At 40.2% G+C, this 22,663-nt stretch overlaps 1 protein-coding gene across 2 annotated transcripts in view; it reads right to left on the minus strand.

Moving 5' to 3' along the window:
* Positions 1-576: 576 nt before the first annotated feature.
* Positions 577-22,663, minus strand: part of desi2 (desumoylating isopeptidase 2) — a 63,615-nt gene continuing 41,528 nt past the window's right edge. For both annotated transcript variants that reach the window (XM_078405382.1, XM_078405384.1), the window contains exon 5: positions 577-3,782. In XM_078405382.1, the coding sequence (XP_078261508.1) occupies positions 3,540-3,782 (243 nt within the window). In that variant the 3' untranslated portion in view covers positions 577-3,539. The remainder of the gene's footprint in view (positions 3,783-22,663) is intronic.

A 22,663-nucleotide genomic window follows, 5' to 3' on the forward strand; every position in this document is an offset into this window, starting at 1 on the left:
GTTCTAATGGGTTCTTTGTACATTTTCACTGATCAGAGCATGGTTCAAGACATACATATGTAAGCAAGTGATGTATTGGAAATTAGAAACAGAAGTTCTAGGCACTTGTTAAAGGATTTACTATCTTTAAAAATGCACAAACTATTATCCCAAGCCAAAATATATCCCTTACTCTTAATAGGAAAAAAGACAGGCTGCATTATTTCCATCCACTTTGCCTATAAATCCAATGCCAAAAGATTAAAAAACAGTTTGTTTGTCAATGTTGGTTAACGAAAGGTGAAAGTGATGAGCTAATAACTAGATGTAGATAATATGATGCAAGAAGGAACTGCAGATGTTTGTTTAAATCGAAGATAGACACAAAAAGCTGGAGTAACGCAGCGGGACAGCTGAAGAAGGGACTCAACCCAAAACGTCACCCATTCCTTCTCTCCAGAGATGCTGCCTCTCCCGCTGAGTTACTCCAGCTTTTTGTGTCCATCTGTAGATAATATGACTGGGTGCCAGAAAATAAAAATCAAATGAAACATTTAAAAAAAAACAAGCAAGTTTTACATTAAACAATTGTCTTTAATGCTGACATAACATCATTTTGTTCAAAAAATAAAGTACAAGAACTACTTTTAAAGTGTGCAAGTTCTAGAATAGTAAAGAGTTTGCTACCTACATCTTTTAATTAAATATTTAACTTGAATTAATCTTATAGCTATTGGAGTGGAAAATGTATTGTGGATGAGGTATTTTGAATGAACTGACCTGGATTATTAATAGTACCCTAACCATAATTAAAAGGCACCTCACAAATGTACCCTGGCAATCAGGTACTTGTACTCTATACCAAACAAGAAACAGTGCGGTGCAGTCTTGCACAATCTTGACCCAAGATATGATGACAAATGAGTGGTGCCTGCAATGTAAGAACCAATATATCTAGAGCATCACATTTAACTCCTCAGCCCAGAGTTCAAATTAACAGTAAATAAGCTTTACCACCTCCTAGAGATTCAAATGCAGAGAAAATCCAATTTTCATTTTTAACCAGTTTTCTTTCTTGACATTACCAGCTCCAATTTTCTTTTTCTTGACATTAACAGCTCCCATCAGACCACAGATTGAAAGCAGGGTTCAGATTCAGAGGACAGCCATTGCCCTGCTATTAGAGATCTCTTTGCATCAGAATCTATTAAATCCCACAGAGGTATCAATCTCTCCCTAATCTTGGTGTGGCTCTGAGCCAACACCCTTGCTCCAACCAGTGTCATTCCATATCTTTGACAGCCTCAAAATATATTGCAACTTAGGGAAATATTACCATCCAAACTGCACTTGAAAATTTATTACAGAGAATTAATAGATCAGGATTAGAGCAAGAACGAAGTCCCATCTCAAAATGTCCATAGGACAAGACACTTACACTAACTAGCATGTTAACAAAATTATGGTGACATACCAGCAGCTTAAGTAAAATGAGCTCATCCTTGCAACATTAATAGGCAAAATTTGCACCGAATTAAATTACAAAGCTATTTGAATATTATGTTAAGCCATTGCTATTCCTCAGGAGAGTTAGAGGGACTGTATACAGTTTTTAGAACCAATTTCTGGCAATACGGCATCAAGTCTATTCATAGAAATGAACCAAGCAGCAGCTCATAATGTTTACCTTCCTTCAGTGATGCACACTGGCAAATGTCTTACCAATTCATGCAACACACCATGATCAAGACAGCAGGCAAAGTGTGGTGCACCAACTCAGGTTGGAAGGGAGTGGACACTTTTTAATTAATTTGTTTTAACGATTTCCTCTGGCCAGGATTAACTTAATCTCAGTTAATATGTCTCCCAAGACAAAGGCAGCAACAAAACGGGAACATACAGTTATCGGACTGGAATCTACTTTATGCTTATATAAACAATGGCAAGTGATCTTGACAGCAGTCATGTTGCTGGCAAAAGTTGGGCAATGTCAGAAATATTACTAAACAGCAACACAATTCTTGCCTGGGCATCAAGAGGTCCGAAATGAAGTATTACTAGAAATATTTAGGGAAAGTTGGCCTCACTCAAAATTATAGTTTCTGAATAGTGTCACAATGTTCATGATCAAAGAAAAGGTCTGGTAATATTACTGTATATGTACATGACTTGTGATAATTATATCACGTGCATATGAATAAAAAACAATTTTAAAAAAATCAACCTGGTTTTGTAAATTAACTGTGGGCTGACTACAAAATTCTGATTGGCGTGATACCCGAGGTGGGTTCATGTACATGATTTGCTGAGCACTGAGACACAATGTCCCTTTAAATAACCTCGTACAAGTTCAGGATAGTCTGTAATATCCCATTTACAAACGTTCTAAGGCACACAACAGTGCAGAGTATCAACGACAAGGACAGCATGCTAAGGGTTGCCGAGATGAATAATGGGTCAGAAAATAAAACAAAGGCAAAGAATAAGGGTTTGGCCAGCTTGGGATAGTTACATCATTCATGACAAGCTGGCTGGAACAGCACAAGATCAAAACACATCACCTTAGAATACTGCAAATCAATTCTGGAGGAAAATCTTCCATTACCAAATCCCAGAGTCAAAATGATTCCATTCTTTAAAAAAAGACAGATATTTCTCTCAAAATTGCATGATTCACAATCGTCTAAGTGTATATTTTAAAGTGCTAATTCCTCCTCTCACAGTGTAATTAACCAGTGTTTCAAGCTTTAAAAATCTCTTCAGATGCAACTCCTGATATTAAAGTTTAAAAAGCTAATATATGGTACTAGCCGAACGAGGCACTCTGATGACGTGCCAGGTAGGGTTGTTCCACTAACTGGTCAATGCAGCTGAATGGGTTTTGTACACTCTGCCCTAAGAAAAATCTAATTCCCTGTTCAGAAAATGCTGGCGAAAAGTTTATTGCTCACTCTGTTTTATATTCTGTGGCCAGCAACAGCATGCTAACTTTACATTGTAGACTGGTACAGTTTTGGAAGTTTTTCAATTTTTTTTTTAACCAGACGTATTTTGAAAATAAAGAACATTTAAAATAAAATCTAGCAACTTGAGTGTGGAATGGAGTGTGGGATAGAAAGTTACGCAGAAGACCCATTGAACTTTCTCAGCAAATAACTACTAGCAAATGAACAACTTCATTCCCGTACCAGTCTACTTCAAAGATTCCTTAAAAAGATTTAAAAAATGACTACTACAACAGGGGCATTAGTGTTGATCCCAGTTTTGGCAATATGGGACTTTGTAAACAATTATCCAAAATACTGTTATATGAACTTGAAGAGGGGTCACTGCAAAATGATCGATGTCCATGACGCATACAAAAAAAACAATGTCATATATAAAACACGGTACAGTTGATTCTAGGTAAAGCGTTGAGAAAAATTCATAATGAAAAAAGTTTAGAACATTCAGCACCCTGCAGAACAGTTCGTAATGATTGTAATAGTTATTTTTCGTTTCAAAAAATAATGTCAGTTGCAAGTGTACAAAGTCAGTCAGTCGTCAGTCACTGTGCAGCGTCACAATTTTGTGTGGTGGCCTGGTCTTGTCAAGGCTGACCTAGACGTGGACGTTGAAGCACTGGTTGAAGTCACCGCATCTTCTGCCTCTTCGAGCTCTTCCCGCAGCTCCTGGCTCACGCTGGTTTGGAGGGCAGCGGGCGTCAGCCATTCTTTTGGCAAGCAGCTCTGCAGAAATGGAATGCACGAACTGAAATGTGCCAGTCGGTTGACCCACCGAGGGATCTCCTTCCCGCACAGGATCTGTGTTACGGAAATAAAAATTGGGCATTTTATGTCGTTTCCAAATTTACAGCTTTTTGAATGGAAAAAAATCTATTATTCAGAAACAAATGAACGTACTACTTTGCAAACGGCTGAAGATTCCAAGACTAAAATTAGACGTTAAATCTGTTCTTCTACTCAGCTTCTGAAAGATTCTTGCTACTCTCCAGCACATTGTTCAAGTAATCACGCTTCCTGTGTAATCTAAAATAACAAATAACAAAGATCTACTTTCTTTGACCCCAGTGACGAAAAATTGTTATAACAATTGGGATTTTGCGTGTGTAACATTCAACCTTATAAAGGAAAAGGTGCTGAAAATGCACCACAGATCTATTAACACACTTGTATTTATTTAGTATCATTGCAACAGTGCACCATCCCTGGTGGGCACATGTTCCTCATGTGATATTAAGGCAGATGTCCAGACCAGTCGCAGGCAGGATTTGAAACACTCGCAAAAGAGACGGGTAAAGAGGTTTAGGGAAGAAGACAGAGTTGAAGATTTGCTAACATCTGTGAAGCAATTAAAATCAGGGATATCCAGGAGAGTTGAAGTAGTTATTTTAGTTGCAATGCTGGCAAGTTATTGCGGCATGTTGAAATCATAAAGGGATTTGAAATAAGAATACACATTTGAAAATAAGGCACGACTGAATAGGGTGATGGGTGAGTAGCATATGATATGACACATTTAGAAGTTGAATAAGAGGCACCAACCAGAAATGGGCTGGAATAAAAACATCTAACCAAAACAGAATTTTTGCAGCAGGGTCAGAGTATAGTGGTGTTATTTTACATGAATATAAAATATGCAGTCTTACTTAGTGAACATGGATGCGTGGCTTTGTTAACCTCAGTATCAGTAAAGTTACAAATGGCGCAATTCCATCTCCACAACTTAATCAGTCTGCAGAAGGGTCCCAATCTGAAAGGTCACCTATCCACATTCTTCAGAGATGCTGCCTACTCCGTCCGCTGAGTTGCCCCAACACATGGCATCATTTTTTACCCCATTCCCTTCTGTTTGTTTACTTCAGAAACAGAGATGGCAAAGTCTCTGAGAAACTTTTCAAAACAGCTATCCAGTATAGAAAGGAATTGACAATAAGAAGCAGAAACTGCAGAATCTAGAAAGTGAAAAAGGAAAATGCTGGAAACATGCAGAAAGAGAGCGTTGATGTTTCAGGTTCATTAAAGGTGCTATGACCTGGAGTTAAAGTCAGACAGCACAGAAGCAGGCCCTTCTGCCCATATTGCTAAGATGCCCCATATACACTACCCCCACCTGCTCGTGACCTATATTATTAATTCTATTTCTTTCCAAGATGATCACCATCCATGAAAAATAAAAAACAGCTGAATGTTAACAGCAGGTACCAATAAACCATCACGTTTTCCAAACAGTTTCTCAAATAAAATCAGATTTTATATCGGAGATTTTATATCTGATAAAATACAAGATATTTTTATCTTAGAGCAAGTAACATAAGAAGCAGTAAATTCACTTGTGCCAAAGCCTCTTTTCCACCTACAAATGAACACAATACCTTCCATTCGCTACTAGGATCTCACAGACAGGGATTATCCACTGCCCATTTTAAAAAGCAAATCAATGCAAACTACAGGCTAATTTCACCTTTCAGATTCTGAGAATTGGATTCACACTTTAAACTAATGAGTCAAACTGACAGCGAGTAAAAATTGGAAGGAGCATGGAAATGTATTAAAATGTGCAGCATGGTCAAGAAGAGCATGATTTTTACGCAAAATGTGCTGGGAGTTTTGCACATGGGCATCGTGATTCCGAGGCCACATTGACACGATAGCCAAGGCGGCACATCAACAGCTCCACTTCTTCCAGAGACTGAGGAAATTCAGCAAGTCACCATAGAGTGCATACTGTCGGGTTGGACCAGGTTGTTGATTAGGGAAAAGCTCTGTCCAAGACCACAAGAAATTGCAGATAATTCTAGATGTAACCCAGTCCATCACATAGACCAGAATCTACACCATCAGCTCCATCTACACTGCATGCTGCCTCAGGAAGACCTTTCCCACCCCAGTTATTTCCTCTTTCCACACTCCCATCGGTCAGAAGATACAGAAGCTTGAAAGCACACACCACCAGACTCAGGAAAGAATTTCATCCCCTCTGGTATCAGGCTTCTAAAAAGTCCTTCTATAAGCAGTTACTGTACGATTCAGTTCTACCTCATTGCAGACATTGGACTTTGTCTGTGGAACTATTATGGTATAATGCTGATATGATAGAATGGTATTCTACACTCTCGCTTTCCCTTCACTCTATACATTGTACTTGAGTTTGGCATGATTGCATTTAAGTATAGTATTATCTGATTTGATTGGATAGCATGCAAAATAAAGCTTTTCAGTGTACCTCAGTACAAGTGGCAATAATAAATTTTAAATATTTCCAGTATCTCAAATTATAATTCCAGCAGATAATAAAAGTATCCCATGTGGCATTATCTCCCAAGTCCGAGGTTTCTGAAGACTAGATACAGACACAAATTAGTGAGATTACAAGGGAAAGGAACAAACTAGTGTGCACAGCAAGATTTTATCTTGATCCAAAGCCTTACGAGTTAAATTATTTCTCTGTCTACTTAGCAGAACATAGAACAGTACAGCACAGGAATGGGCCCATTGGCTCATAATGTTTTTGTTGAACATGATGTCAAGTTAAACAGATCTCATATGGCTGTGCATAATCCATATCCTTCTATTCCCTGCACTTCCACGTGCTTATCTAAAAGCATTCCACTACCCTGTAAAAAAACATTTGATCTGCACATCTCCATTAAACTTTCACCCTCTCACCTTATAACTATGCCCTCTAGCATTGGACATTCCCACAATCACAATAATACTTTATTAGCCAAGTATGTTTTGCAACATATGAGGAACTTCATTTGTCATACAGTCATAAGTTATAATAATAAAAAGCAACAGGACACACAAAATACATTTTAACATGAACATCCACCACAGTAACTCCTCCACATTCCTTACTGTGATGGAAGGCGAAAAAAAGCGAAATCTCTTCCTTCTTTGTCCTCCAGCGGTCGGGTGCCTCTAACCTTCCGTTGACGGGATGTTCTTGACTTCCGTAGCCAGCGGCGGGCCTTCCTCGTCGGGGCAATCAAGTTTCTGCATCGGGGGGGGGGGGGGGGGGGGGAATATGGGCGGGGAGAATCTCAGCTCCCCCGTGCCGGCGATCTACACCAGGTCGGGACCAGTCGAACCCCGTGCAGCTTGGAGCTCCTGACCAGTCTCAACCTGAGACTGCAAGCTCCTTGATGTTAAGTTCGCGGGCCGCATTGGAGCGTCGATCCCAGGCAAGGGATCGCACGCTCATATGGAAAGTTCACGCCCCCATGGGGGCTCAAGGTCAGTCCCAGGCAAAACCTCCAGCTCCACGATGTTAGACCGCAGAACGACTGGAGATACGATCCGGAAAACAATCGCATCTCCAGCAAGGTAAGAGATGGAAAAAACGTTTCCCCCGAACCCCCACATAAAACAACCCAGAGAACATTAACACATATTTTTAAAACACACCAAAAATAACAAAGAGTTTGAAAAGGACAAACAGACTGTAGGCGAGGCAGCCATCATGTGGCGCCCCCTGGTGGTACAAGGGACCTTATCAAAAGCCTACTAAAACCGAAGTATACAACATCTACAGTCTACCTTCATCACCTCCTCAAAATCTCAATCAAATTAGTAGGAAATGGGGTATGGGGAGAAAGCAGGAACGGGGTACTGATTGAGAATGATCAGCCATGATCACATTGAATGGCGGTGCTGGCTCGAAGGGCCGAATGGCCTACTCCTGCACCTATTGTCTATTGTCTATTGTCTATTGAAATGACCGGATTCTGGCATCTACTATTCTGGCTGAATCATGCAGTGACTTAAGGGCCTGTCCCACTTAGGCGATTTTTTTGGCGACTGCCGGTGACTGTCAAAGTCGTAGCAGATCGCCAAAATTTTCTTTTCCGCGACGACAATGACCATGACAATGCCGAGTCAGGTCGAGATTACACCGTCTTCTGAAACATCGCAAAAATTCCCACGCTGTCAAAGCTTCTCCGGCATCCTGATTTTCGCTGAAATCACTGACAAGTTGGTAAGTACTTGAGAGTATTGAACTATAACACCTTGTATGGGTTACTTAAAAACCAAGCTTCACTGTAACAAGGCATAAACTGGATTTACCTCCAGTTTACTAATAGCTGTATTAATTTTTTTATTTTTTTAAGTGGTTAAGTGGATTTTTGTGAAAAGTGTGTGGGCATTATTTGAAAATGTAAGGGAGATGCATATCTGGTTTCTGGGTTGCATATCAAGGTTTGGAGCACACTTTAAATGTAATGGCTGATGGCCATAAACATCACGAAAATTCCCACGCTGTCAATGCTTCTCCGGCGTCCTAATTTTCACTGAAATCACTGACAAGTCGGTAAGTACTTGAGAGGTTTGAAATAAAACATCTTGCCCGGGTTACTTGCAAACCAAGCTTCACTGTAACAAGGAATAAACTGGATATACTTCCAGTTTATTAATAGCTGTATTAAAAAAAAAAAATTAAAAAGTGGTTAAGTGGATTTTTGTGAAAAGTGTGTGGGTATTCTTTGAAAATGTACGGGAGATGCATATCTGGTTTCTGGGTTGCATATCTGGGTTGGGAGCCCACTTTAAATGTAATGGCTGATGGCCATAAACATTGCGAAAATTCCCACGCTTACCTGACCGTCAAACTGTCGCCTCCAATCTACCTGTCAAATGTCCTGACGGTAAATAAATTGGTTAAACACAAGCATTTTATGGTATTTTGAAATGACTACTTATTTTAATATTATGTGCTTCTAAATGCATCTAAAAGAACCTATCAAACCTGGGGACAGCATGCGACAGCGTCCGCAATAAGCAACGACACCTGCCGACAAGCCAGCTGTCGCCGAGAAATTTCAAACCGGATGATTTCTCAGCGACGCGCCGAGATCCACTACGATTTTTGGAAGACTCCTCACGATCATGCCCGCGACACCCCGGTGAACTGTCGGCGACAGCCTAGTCGCGGCAGTGCCTTAAAATCGCCTACGTTTTAGGCCCTTAACTTTAGTAGAGACATTGACCTGAACGGTAACCATTTCTTGCTCCACAAATGCATCCAGCTAATGCCAACATAACTTGTTTCTATTCAGCCTTCCAGCATCTACACTAGGTATAGCAATTGATCTCGAGACACTGTCTGCAACCTCAGCGTTCTCTGTCATTATCTTCCCAATTAAAGGGTAAAATACAGCGGTCAGGCTAATGAAGTATCAATTCAAAAAATTTAAATAATCTAATCACAAGTTCAAAACACACTAGGCAGCTAGGAAATGAAAAGTTGCAAAAACCAAACTGGTTCATAAATGTCTTTTGAGAAAAGGATATCTGACGATTTACCCGATTTGGTCCATGTGCGACTCCAAAGTCCAGCAAGACACCGTTCTCAGGCAATTTGGCTCATCTTGCTGGAAACACCTAGTTTCATCTTCAATCTCACAATCCAACTTCCAATTCTCAATCTACCCAAGACTTCAGAACACTCTAACCTGCTCCTGCTTCCCAAAAGGTTATTACCTTTACCACACCTCATTAGCCTTCCATGTTCAGTATCACGACAGGTAAACAGGAGAGACTGATGCTTCCCGTTATTGGGTTGAGTTAAGCTTCAGTAGCCTCAACATAATGTTAGGGATCAACAGGAAATAAACACATTTAGAGGGAGGAGGATTGAGAGGAATGGATATAATTACATTTCTATTATCCTGTGCCATCTTAGCATAGCAATAAAAGAATATCATTGCTGCACAATTAAAAGGTTTCCACAATCTTCTTATAACAATACAATTTATCAATTTTGACTAGATGCAAGGAACTACATGCTGGAATCATGGTAGAACAAAGTGCTGGAATAACACAGCGGGCCAGGCAGCATCTCTGGAGGACATGGATAGGCAATGTTTCATGTTGCGACCCTTCTTTAGGCAGAAAAAACTAGAAAAGAGATGGGGCACAACAAAGCCCATCAAGTGATGGTTAGAGATAGGTGAGTGCGGGTTTTAATTGGCAGAGAGGTAGACAAAGGCGAGAGATGAAAATGGAGCTAAAAGGAAACAAAAGGGGACTGAGACAAGTATAGTGGCAGAATGGGGAATTAGAAGAAGAGCACCTCATCTTCCATTTGGGTATCTTACAACCTAACAGCATTTAAACTGAATTCTTCAATTTAAGTGACACCCCACCCCATTCTTTTTCTTCTCTTTCCTTCCCCCGTGCCTCTATCCTGACCCTGGTGCACATTCATTCCTCCCTAATCCCAGCCCTCTTTCCCCCTTCTTCCCTCCCACCTATATCCCTCCCTCTGGCTTTACTTTACTCTTTCAAACCTTATTACATCTTTTTCCCCTTTCATCAATATTTTCATTTCAAGCCTTTGTCCATCCATCAGCCAATCAAAACCCCCTCAACTGCTTCCAACTCTCGCTTGCCAGGCTTCGCCCAGCCTCCATCTCTTTTGCCGCCACTCTCTTCCCCATTACAATTAGTTTGAACGGTCCCGACCCAAAACGTCACCCATCCATGTCCTCCAGAGATGCTGCCTGACCCGCTGAGTTATTCCAGCATTTAGTGTCTCAATCATAAATTTTTACTATTGCCATCAACAATCTATATTATCATTCTAAGGTATTTATTCACAGAATGCTGAAGTAACTCAGCGGGTCAGGCAGCATCTCAGGAGAGAAGGGATGGGTGACGTTTCGGGTACCGAAATGTCACCCATTCCTTCTCTCCTGAGATGCTGCCTGACCCGCTGAGTTACTCCAGCATTCTGTGAATAAATACCTTCGATTTGTACCAGCATCTGCAGTTATTTTCTTACACTATATTATCATTCTGACTCAGTTCTATATTCTTTCTAAAATGCATGATCAAATTATGATTACAGTGTGGTATTCATTCCTGGGGAAGTGTATTCAGGCCAAGAAATGCCACATGCTGAATAATTATATGGCGTGCTGCAGCATGCATCAGAACAGTACACACCAGGGAGAAGACAGCATTTTTAACTGTTAAAATAATCTGAAAATGCCAGGTTCCATGTTTTATTTTATTCAACATTTAAACGTTTGGTGGATTCAAGGGAAGAATGTGTAATTGGTATGCATGCCAATTTGAAAAACCTGCTTTTCAACTGACATTGCTGGAATGAACAAAAACAGGCATTTTCGTTCTAAGCTTTGTTAAAGTCCATTTCAAATCACTTGTGTGCAACTGGAAGTGTGGCCTTGGATGACACTGCCAATGGAAGAAAATGCCTTAAATTTATAAGCTCCGAGTGGTAAACTGTGGGCACAAATTGCAATATGTAATGCTTGATGGATGCACTATTTGAGCTATAGTTTCAAACAAGGGCGGCCACGATGGCACAGCGGTAGAGTTGCTGACTTACAGCGCCGGAGATCTGGGTTCGAACCCAACTACAGGTGCTGTCGGTATGGAGTTTGTACGTTCTTCCCGTGACTGCGTGGGTTTTCTCCAAGATCTTCGGTTTCCTTCCACACTCCAAAGACGTACAGGTATGTAGGTTAATTGGCTTGGTGCATGTGTAAATTGTCCCTAGTGTGTGGGAGGATAGTGTTAATGTGGGGGATTGCTGGTCGGTGCGGACTCGGTGGGCCAAAGGGCCTGTTTCCACACTGTATCTCTAAACTAAATGGCTAATTATTACATTTAACCAACAGAGACCATGGATGACACCGGAGGGAAAACAATATGTTGCATTTTGATAGAACCTTCCATATTTGTGGAAAATAAAATTGACTTCTTGTGACAGCTTTTTAAGTACACGCACTGTCCTGGAGAGGAATTATACATCTGCTTTGTTTGTATACAGAGCCCCCAAGCTAACAAGGTAAATTATTATCTTGCCAGTTTCTCAAAATACATGTTCAGCGAGAAATTTGGTTGGGATTGTTCCATGCGTTTTTCTCGGCCTTCCTGAATAGACAGACAGAGACCCATTTTAAGGTCTCATCTTAAATTATAGCATTCTATCAATGCTGCACAAATTCTCAATGTCAAACATTCATTTCTCTCCCCTAACTCTCTTCAAAAGACTTGAGCAGAAAAATCTGGGAGTTCAGGAGCAAAGAAGTCCTACTGCAGATGTACAGAGCCCTGGTGAGACCACACCTGGACTATTGTGTGCAGTTTTGGTCTCCTAATTTGATGAAGGACATTATTGCTATTGAGGGAGGTTCACCAGCTTAATTCCCGGGATGGCTGACTGACATATGACAAAAGAATGGGTCAACTGGACTTTTATTCACTGGAATTTAAAAGGATGAGAAGAGATCTATAGAAACATATCAAATTCTTAAAGGATTGGACAGGCTAGATGCAGGAAAAATGTTCCCGATGTTGGGGGAGTCCAGAACCAGGGATCACAGTTTAAGAATAAGGGGTAGGCCATTCAGGACTGAGGTGAGGAAAAACATTTTCACCTCGACAGTTGTGAAACTGTAGAATTCTCTGCCACAGAAGGCAGTGGAGGCCATTTCACTGGATGTTTTCAAGAGAGCGTAAGATATAGCTCTTAGAGCTAACAGAATCAAGAGATATGGGGAGAAAGGAGGAACGGGGTACTGATTTTGGATGATCAGCCATGGTCATATTGAATGGTGCTGGCTTGAAGGGCCAAATGGCCTACTCCTGTACCTATTTTCTATGTTTAACTACATTGCCAGGCTCTGATTTCCTTCCCTGAAGATATGGATTTTTAAGTGAATTTCCACTAGCTTCACAATTACTATTTCTCATATCAGTTTTCATTTAACAACTTGAGTTATCTTCAATGCTCTTTAGATACAGAGGGTGGTGCCAGAGGATTAGAGTAGCAAAATTAACAGGACAGTCCGATTAACCTCAATGGCTGAAACACTTTTAGAATAAATAGCTTTGGCAGTTCAGCCAAAGGTGAATCCCAAGATATTCTATAAATATATTAACAGTGAAAGGATAACTAGGAAGAGAATAGGCCTCCTTACAGATCAATGTGATCATCTACATTTGGAGCCACGTGAGTTGGCAGAGGTTTGAAATGGCTGTTTCTCATTTTTATTTACCTTGGAGAAGGTCATGAAAGCTAAGGAATTTAGGGGAGAGCAGTGATGTTTTGAAACCTGTCCACAACACAAAACAGGAGGTGCTAACATTTTAAGGTGTATAAAAGTGGCTAAGTACCTGGGGCCTGACCAAATATATCCTTGGAAATTGTGTGAAGCCCGAGAATAAATTTCTAGGGCCTGGCAAATATATTTGTATCATCGTTAGCCAAGGGTATGTATCGGAAGACTGGGGAGAGTCCATATTTTAGGACAAACCAGGAAACAAGGCAAGGCAGTGAGCCCGACATCAGTGGTAGACAGGTTTCTGGAGGGGATTCTGAAAGGCAAGATCTATCTGCATTTGCAAAGGTAAGAAATGATTAAAGATGGTCAACGTAGCTTTGTGTGTGGGAAATCATGCCTCACAAATTTGATTGAGTTTTTTGTTTGAAGAGATGACCAAAAGTATTGATGAAGGCAGGGTAGGAGACAGTGTTTGCATTGACAGTAGCAAGGCATTTCACAAGGTTCCACGTGGTAGGTTCGTACAGAAGATTAGAATCACATGGGATCCAGAATGAGTTAGCCAATTGCATACAAGATTGTCTTGGTGGAAGGAGTCAGAAAGTGTTAATGGAGAGTTGGAGGTAATGGAGGAAGTGGTGAAAGTAGGCATGTTTAAAAGACATTTGGACAGATACATGGATCAAAAAGGTTAAGACGGATATGGGCAAATGCAGGCATATAGAGCGAACTCAGGTAGGCAATATGGTTGGCATTTACAAGTTGAGCAATGCTGCATAACTCTGTGACCGAGAAACATTGATCCAGAACATAATTAATCCAATTTCTCCCTATGATTTTTTTAATTTAAAAAAGCAAGCATTACTTTAAAGGCAAGTAGCTTTAACCAATTTGCTAAAATAGTTTCCCTGAGGTAATAGATAGTGTTGATCAGGGTAATGCAACTGATCTTGCAAATATGCCCTTCCAGAGAATGTTTATGAGGTGCTATGGTATGCAGGCTTATCAGTAAATGTAAAATATGTGACAGAATAGGGACAGTGATAGTATGGAAACATGGTCAGCCAAGAGACATACAACAAAGAATTGTGGTAAATGGATGTTTTTCAGACTGGCAGAAAGGTGAAATATTCCCCTGGTTAGGGTTGGAGCCAGTATTTTTTAAATTTAAAAATAAACCAGTATTAAATGACCTGAACTCGAGGGTGTTAGCTACAAATTCTGAATCTGAACGACACACTTGGCATCAGTGCTTTTTTTGTGTCAGCACAGCACACAGGCATCTATAAAATGTTAAACGTCGTTAATTCATTTTCAGCCACGGAGCACATATATATTTATTAAAAGTATGCACTGGCACCTTTTTGACTGTAAGAAAAGCACTGCTTGACATCACTGAAGTGTGATAAGTAATAGATTGCAGCAGGATATAGAGGCCTCCAAGAGGGAACTGGATAAATATCTGGTGGAGATACGTTTAAATCAGGCTGCGGGGAAAGGGCTGGAAGGGAGGGAACTGTGGCTGCTCTATTAAGAGAGCTTGCGTTGAAACAATAAGGTAAATGCCCATCTTTATGCTGTAACTATATGATTTTTATGGTATGCTACATAGTCAGATAAGATTGTTGGATTCCAACTCGTGTCCCTGGATCAACAGCTCAGGCTTCATATTTAGGTCTAATAACCCAACCCAAATCACCCTCAGAGAACAATTTATTCTTTACTTTCTTAACATCACTGAAACAAATTATCTGGTCACTGTCACTGGGAAACTGCTGTGTTTAAGCTGCCTGTCACAGTTCTTACACTTAAAATACAATTGATAAGGTAACATCATTTTGATGATGGAATGGGGGGAGAATCCGAGGCTGAGAGCACGACTAAAAAGATTGGGCTGCAACCCATAACTTGCCACTCAAATCAAAAATGTTAGGGAGAGTAACGCATTAGGTGTTGGCTGTGGGAGAAGAGGTGGTGAGGGCACAGAGAGAAATAAATGATTAAACAAGGCACCATATCAAATTATTTTAAAGGTAAACCATCCTGAGTAAGCCATGTTGGGCATGTTACCATTACATAACAGGTTCCCGGACTATAATAATACGTAACACTTTTGTCAACCATTTTCCTAGGTCAAAAGCAATCTGCTGTTCTACTGCCTCTTCAACTGTAGACATGCCAAAATCCAATCCCCCAGTGTTCAGAGTAAAGCAAAAAGACAAGTAATTTATCTTTTTATTGTGCAAGGCTTTGAAAACCTCTATAATCCCAGCTGCATCCAAAATGCCATGTTATGTAATATGCTAACTCGCAATTTAAAATAGTAGTATAATTATAAGGCATCAGTCACAAGATTACGTACAGAAATGCAGTTATTTTAAAAGTTTTTCAATGTGATGTCAATTGCAAAATCACAAGGAAGCCATGAATTCGCATCTGACAACGCAACTAAAGTCATATTTTTTTTGTGTGAGGGAGTGTGAGCATGTGAAAGTCAGCATGCAAGCGAGAGAGAAAGGAGGATAGTACTTAACCCAGTTGCCTTAGGTCAAAACATCACAAAAGGGCAAATATCGCATAAATCCCCTCCTCCACCCTACCAAACATTGTGCAATTTAGGCTGAACTTCAGGAAGCATTTCTCCCACCTTTGGTTCAATGTATCCAATCACACAATTCGGTCTTAATACAGAAAGGGGCCATTCTACCCATCGGGTTTAGCCTGGATCATAGTGCAACCCCAATCCCCCACTAATATTTCAATGGAACTCTATATCTGCCAGCCTATCAATTTCCTGCCTACACTGGTGGCAGTTTAGAACAGCCATTTAGTTCAGAGATACAGCGCAGCAACAGGCCCTTCGGCCCACCGATTCCATGCCGACCAGAAATCCCCGTTACACTAGCACACACTAGGGTCAATTTACCATTTTTACTGAAGCTAACTAACCTACAAACCTGTACGTGTTTGGAGTGTGGAAATTGGAGCACCCAGGGAAATTCCATGCAGTCAAGAGGAGAACGTACAAACTCCATACAGACAGTACCCATCGTGAGGATTGAAACTGGGTCTCTGGCGCTGTAAGGCAGCAACTCTACCACTGCGCCACCATCTACCAACCAATCTAGAAATGCCTGAACGATGGCAACTACATTGTCATTTGCAAACATCACTTAAACTTGGGATGAATGACCATGTAATGGAGTTAAAGCGATACAGTTGTCAAGTGATTGAAATCTGGGGGAAATAAAGTTTGCAATTACTGTTAAATAAACTGATTACATTTACTTCGGTAAATTAGCTTTGATTTAAAGGTTAAACTAGGTCCAATTATATTTTATGTCTTTCTAAATTAAAGATCACATCATGGCATATTCCAATAAACCAGAATATAGAGGTCTCTGTATGCCTTGGATCAGTCTATGTTTACTCAAATGTTGGATATATAAATCATACTCTGAATCACAAGAAAAACTAGATAAGAGAAGTCCTTAAGGCCAAATCTAAGGTCACATGGTATAAAGTGTCTAACAAAATTCCCAATTGGAAGAAATCAAATTTTCCAAAATAATGCATATCTTATACAATCAAAAACTTTCAAATCGATTTGCTATTCTACTAATAAACCTTTTCTTCCAAGTCCACACTACTTTATCTACTTCATTTCTAACATTAAGCTTTACCACCCAAACCCAGGACTTTCATTCTGCAGAAGGACAAGGCAAGCTAAGGTACGTAAATACCATCAACTGTGAGATACACGATATGACGACTGGGAAATACCATTTTAGTCTTTCTCTGTCAGTGATTAAGATCCTATACTTCTCAACTTATTGGCATTGTGTGTCTAAACCAGACACAGTCTTGCAGATCAAGATGACTCAACACTAGCTTAACTATAACAAAGGACAGGCAGTGCCAGCTTTGCCAGCAACACCTACATCATGGGAATAAAGTGTTGTAATTACACACTGTGGGAAAGTATTGAAGCAGCTTTGTGTGCCTATTCTGTTTACTTTTTCATTTTCCAATCAAATACTGAGCTCAATGTAACCCCAACATTTGTTTTTTGCGCTTTCTGGATTGTTCAGGACAGTGCTGAGGAAACTGCTAAAAGAAAAACCGGAGTTAAATCAACATTTTGCACAACACTGTGCTTGGGCTCAGAAATCAAAAGGTGGATGTTAAAACTTCATAATATAATTTCAATGTTTTTAAGTTTGGCCCTTTGCCAAATAAAGCATTTATCTCACCGAAAGCATTTAAAGTGCTGTAATACTTCAAGAGTTGATAAAGCCCACTTGTACAACTGAAACAATTCAAAATAAGTGAAATTTCAAAAGTTGAGGTGACCTAATTAACATCATTTGGATAAAGAACTATTTGAAGGCTTATGAAGAATATATAAAAAATTATAACAAGAAAGATCATACAAAACTAAGAGAATAATTTTCATAAAACTATGCTTACATCTTTGTAACAATTGCTTTAGGAGTTAAAATGATGCTGCCTAGAGCTATAGTTTTTTTAAAAATACTTCGAAGCAGTAAGAATTTAAATTCCTATCTTTCTGATTTACAAGTTGTTCCATACATCCAAAAATCTGGAACGAAACAAGAGAATTTGCTCAGACAAGAACTTTAATTTGCCCGTGGGTCAGAGACAATATTTGTCTTCAAGGTCATAGGCCACCTTCTTCAACAATTGAAAATTAAAAAAAGATACTGCTGCAATGCACTATGGTTTTTTATTACCACAGACTGGCTTAGTAGTTCCTTTCTGAAAGTTACACAGCAATGGATTTTGGGGTAGGCAGTTAAAATTGGATGTGGTCCATTAATTTTCTTTTCAGGCAGTTCTAGAAATTAGGTTTTGCAACAATCCAGTCATTATTGTTGCCAACACTCCAGCAAAATTCTATTCTAGATTTAAAATTCTCAGCTACCATTAATTTAAACTCAAGACTGGCTTATTATATTAGACCTCAACATTATTAATCCAGGAATGTAACCAAGTGCTGGAGGAACTCAGCAGGTCAGGCAGCATCTGTGGAGGAAATGGACAGATGCTTTGGTTTCGGAGTCTTCTTCAGACTCAAGAGCAGACCTCCCAACATTTGATTTTACAAATTCATAATTTTGATGTCGAAAATTCAGAATTTTACATCAAAATTCATAATATGGCGCGTAATGCAACTTTTCAGCAAAAGAAAGTATGCATGCCAAATGCGCATACGCATTGCGCAACATTCATATGTGAAAAACGGCTATTATTTCCAACAGACTGTAGTTCTTGGACTACAAGTATACTGTCTGGCCTATCGTGTGTATATTCTGCTATTTATAGAAAGGTTATTGAACTGAGATACATTTTGCAACACAAAGGAAAAATTGTTTTGTTTTGTTTTTTCTGTTTTGCTTTTTCCTTACACATCCCAATTCTCTTGGTATTGAATAAAAGAACAATGGTCATAAAATATATGACTAAGTTATGAAGAAAGAGTTGATATATGCAACTCGACTAAGCATACGGAAGTACTTGTTGAAATAAATTCACATGTTAATTGATAATCAGCCCAAAAAGGTGGTGATTGGCTTTTCTGCTGTGTTTTATATTTTAACCTCGTCTTAATTAATAAATATAGTTATATAACCTTCCACTTAAATTTAATATTTACTCATTACAGTTCCACCACTAATTTTCTGGCACTCTTGGTTCCAGAGCTTTGCTGGTTTATCCAGCTGGCCAAGGAAGTCGGCTATGGGGATAGATGTGCTGGCTCCAGCTGGGCTGGAGTTCCAGAGCCCCAGTCACAGGTTGCAAATTCAACCCACCAATTGGCCTTGGAAATCCTGATAAGGTAGAGATTGGCTGCCTTGCCCAGCCTAGGTGCCACATTTTCGGGGAGTCTTCCAGGGCGCGGGGGGATTTCTCGCGGAACCCCTCGCGACCTCTAGCGGCAGAATTGACAAATTGCAATTACCGACTGTTTTGCGGAAAAATGTGAGGCGAAATCGGAATAGCTGAAATGAAATAAGAAAGCGGAAACTTTACGCCAAATTCGGAAGGGTTGGGAGGGGTGCAAGAGGGTTCATTCTATGTTATCAGATGATTTTTGCGGATGACAATGTAATGGTCACCATTCAGGCAGTTCTAAATTGGCTTCAGTCTAAAGAAGGGGTCTTGATCCAAAATGTTGTTTGTCCATGCCCTCCATACATGTTTCCTGATCGCAGAGTTCCTCCAACACTTGTTTTGCCTGAGAAAACTATTTTTCCAAATCAAAGAGGATAACTTGCGAGTTTGATTTTGTGACAATTAACCCATCTGTTGCAAAATCTCTAAACTGGAATGGATATTTTCTTGTTCCTACTCATATTCCTATAACATAAGACAATGAAAGCAGAGGGTTTTCCTCACCGTATATATTTTTATGCATTCTATATTAAACATGATTTTCTTTTCCAACCCATTACACACACAAAATGATAATTTAATTCATATGTTAATATCTATTTGATTGATCAACAAATCTAATTTAAAATTGCAGGGAGCTCTGACATTTTGGCTTCAACCTACACCAACCTACCACAGTTCCTCCACCTTGATAAAAAAGTATTTGCTGTATTTTAGCATTTATTTTGCATTCAGGTTTGTTGGCATCATCTGTAAAAAAAGATTATCTCCATGCAGGCAGTAGCTAATACCAATCTCTCAAACCACTAGTAGTCAAACACAGCTTTGTAAAATCTCTGTCCTTCACTCTAAAGTCATGGGAATTGATTGCACATGAAAATGAATTCCCGTGGCACTGTACAGGTATGCTGTGAAACGACTTCATTGTTCTTCACAATTCTCTCAGGCTTTTTAAAAAATTCAGAATTGAAGCAGCACTCAAATTTTCCACTGTTACTTAATAGACACAATTATGCACCTAAGCAATAACTCCCGAATATCAATAGTCACAATACATACATGTTAATTATTTCAAAGCAAACCCAAACTTATTATAGAGTTCAATTAAGTTTTTAAATCTCTCAAGACTTCATGGAACTTTGGAGTTCTGGGCGATTTAAAAACTTCAGAAGAGTGGGAAGCCAGAGGATTGGGACTCTTTTAAAGAGCAACAGAAGATGACTAAGAAGGCAATACGGGGAGAAAAGATGAGGTATGAGGGTAGACTAGCCAATAATATAAAGGAGGATAGTAAAAGCTTTTTTAGGTATGTAAAGAGGAAAAAAATAGTCAAGGCAAATGTGGGTCCCTTGAAGACAGAAGCAGGGGAATTTATTATGGGAAACAAGGAAATGGCAGACGAGTTGATCCGGTACTTTGGATCTGTCTTCACTAAGAAAGATACAAGCAATCTCCCAGATGTTCTAGTGGCCATCTAGGGTGACGGAGGAACTGAAGGAAATCCACATTAGGCAGGAAATGGTGTTTGGTAGACTGATGGGACTGAAGGCTGATAAATCCCCAGGGCCTGATGGTCTGCATCCCAGAGTACTTAAGGAGGTGGCGCTAGAAATTGTGGACGCATTGGTGATCATTTTCCAATGTTCTATAGATTTAGGCTCAGTTCCTGTGGATTGGAGGGTAGCTAATGTTGTCCCACTTTTTAAGAAAGGAGGGAGAGAGAAAACGGGAGTTAGTCTGACATCAGTGGTGGGGAAGATGCTGGAGTCAATTATAAAAGACGAAATTGCGGAGCATTTGGATAGTAGTAACAGGATTGTTCCGAGTCAGCATGGATTTACGAAGGGGAAATCATGCTTGACTAATCTTCTGGAATTCTTTGAGGATGTAACCAGGAAAATTGACAGGGGAGAGCCGGTGGATGTGGTGTATCTTGACTTTCAGAAAGCCTTTGACAAGGTTCCACATAGGAGATTAGTGGGCAAAATTAGAGCACATGGTATTGGAGGTAGGGTACTGACATGGATAGAAAATTGGTTGACAGACAGAAAGCAAAGAGTGGGGATAAATGGGTCCCTTTCAGAATAGCAGGCAATAACTAATGGGGTACCGCAAGGCTCGGTGCTGGGACCGCAGCTATTTACAATATACATTAATGACTTGGATGAAGGGATTAAAAGTACCATTAGCAAATTTGCAGATGATACAAAGCTGGGTGGTAGTGTGAACTGTGAGGAAGATGCTATGAGGTTGCAGAGTGACTTGGACAGGTTGTGTGAGTGGGCGGGTGCATGGCAGATGCAGTTTAATGTGGATAAGTGTGAGGTTATCCACTTTGGTGGTAAGAATAGGAAGGCAGAGTATTATCTGAATGGTGTCAAGTTAGGAATAGGGGACGTACAACGAGATCTGGGTGTCCTAGTGCATCAGTCACTGAAAGGAAGCATGCAGGTACAGCAGGCAGTGAAGAAAGCCAATGGAATGTTGGCCTTCATAACAAGAGGAGTTGAGTATAGGAGCAAAGAGGTCCTTCTGCAGGTGTACAGGGCCCTAGTGAGACCGCACCTGGAGTACTGTGTGCAGTTTTGGTCTCCAAATTTGAGGAAGGATATTCTTGCTATTGAGGGCGTGCTGCGTAGGTTTACTAGGTTAATTCCCGGAATGGCGGGACTATCATATGTTGAAAGACTGGAGCGACTAGGCTTGTATACACTGCAATTTAGAAGGATGAGAGGAGATTTTATCGAAACGTATAAGATTATTAAGGGGTTGGACACGTTAGAGGCAGGAAACATGTTCCCAATGTTGGGGGAGTCCAGAACAAGGGGCCACAGTTTAAGAATAAGGGGTAGGCCATTTGGAACGGAGATGAGGAAAAACTTTTTCAGTCAGAGAGTTGTGAATCTGTGGAATTCTCTGCCTCAGAAGGCAGTGGAGGCCAATTATCTGAATGCATTCAAGAGAGAGCTGGATAGAGCTCTAAAGGATAGCGGAGTCAGAGTGTATGGGGAGAAGGCAGGAACGGGGTACTGATTGAGAATGATCAGCCATGATCACATTGAATGGCGGTGCTGGCTCGAAGGGCCGAATGGCCTCCTCCTGCACCTATTGTTTATTGTCTAACTTATTTCCAAAAACATTTCCTAAAATGCTGTGTTCACAATAATTAATAGAATACTGAAAACACCATAGCTGCAGAATTGTAATGAGCTGGAAAAGGTCCTTGGGTGATTCACTTTCTTGTTGGATTACCTGATCTTATATCAGAATACATGCAGCACACTGTGCATGTCTGGCCTTATAGGGGGTGGGGTTAGAGAGAGGGGAGTAATGTGTGATTCTCAATGCTGAATGATCTTGGTTGAGGTTCACATAAGAGGGTCATTTGGGTGCGGTTGCATTCAGACTCCAATAACTCAAGGGAAAGAAAATCTACAAAATAAACCTATAGGGGTGGCACAGAGGCACAGTGGTTGAGTTGCTGCCTGACAGCCCCAAAGACCCAGGTTCGATCCTGACTATGGGTGCTGTCTGTACGGAGTTTGTACGTCCTCCTCGTGACTGCCCGAGATCTTTGGTTTCCTCCCACATTCCAAAGACAGAGGTTTGTAAATTGTCCCGTGTGTGTAGAATAGTGTGAATGCGTGGGGATCGCTGGTCGGCGTGGACTTAATGGGTCCAAGAAACATTTTCATCCTGAAAAACTAACTAAAAAACATTAAGCTTTGGATT

This window comes from Rhinoraja longicauda, chromosome 9, assembly GCF_053455715.1.
Source record: "Rhinoraja longicauda isolate Sanriku21f chromosome 9, sRhiLon1.1, whole genome shotgun sequence".
Classification (NCBI taxonomy): Eukaryota; Metazoa; Chordata; class Chondrichthyes; order Rajiformes; family Arhynchobatidae; genus Rhinoraja; species Rhinoraja longicauda.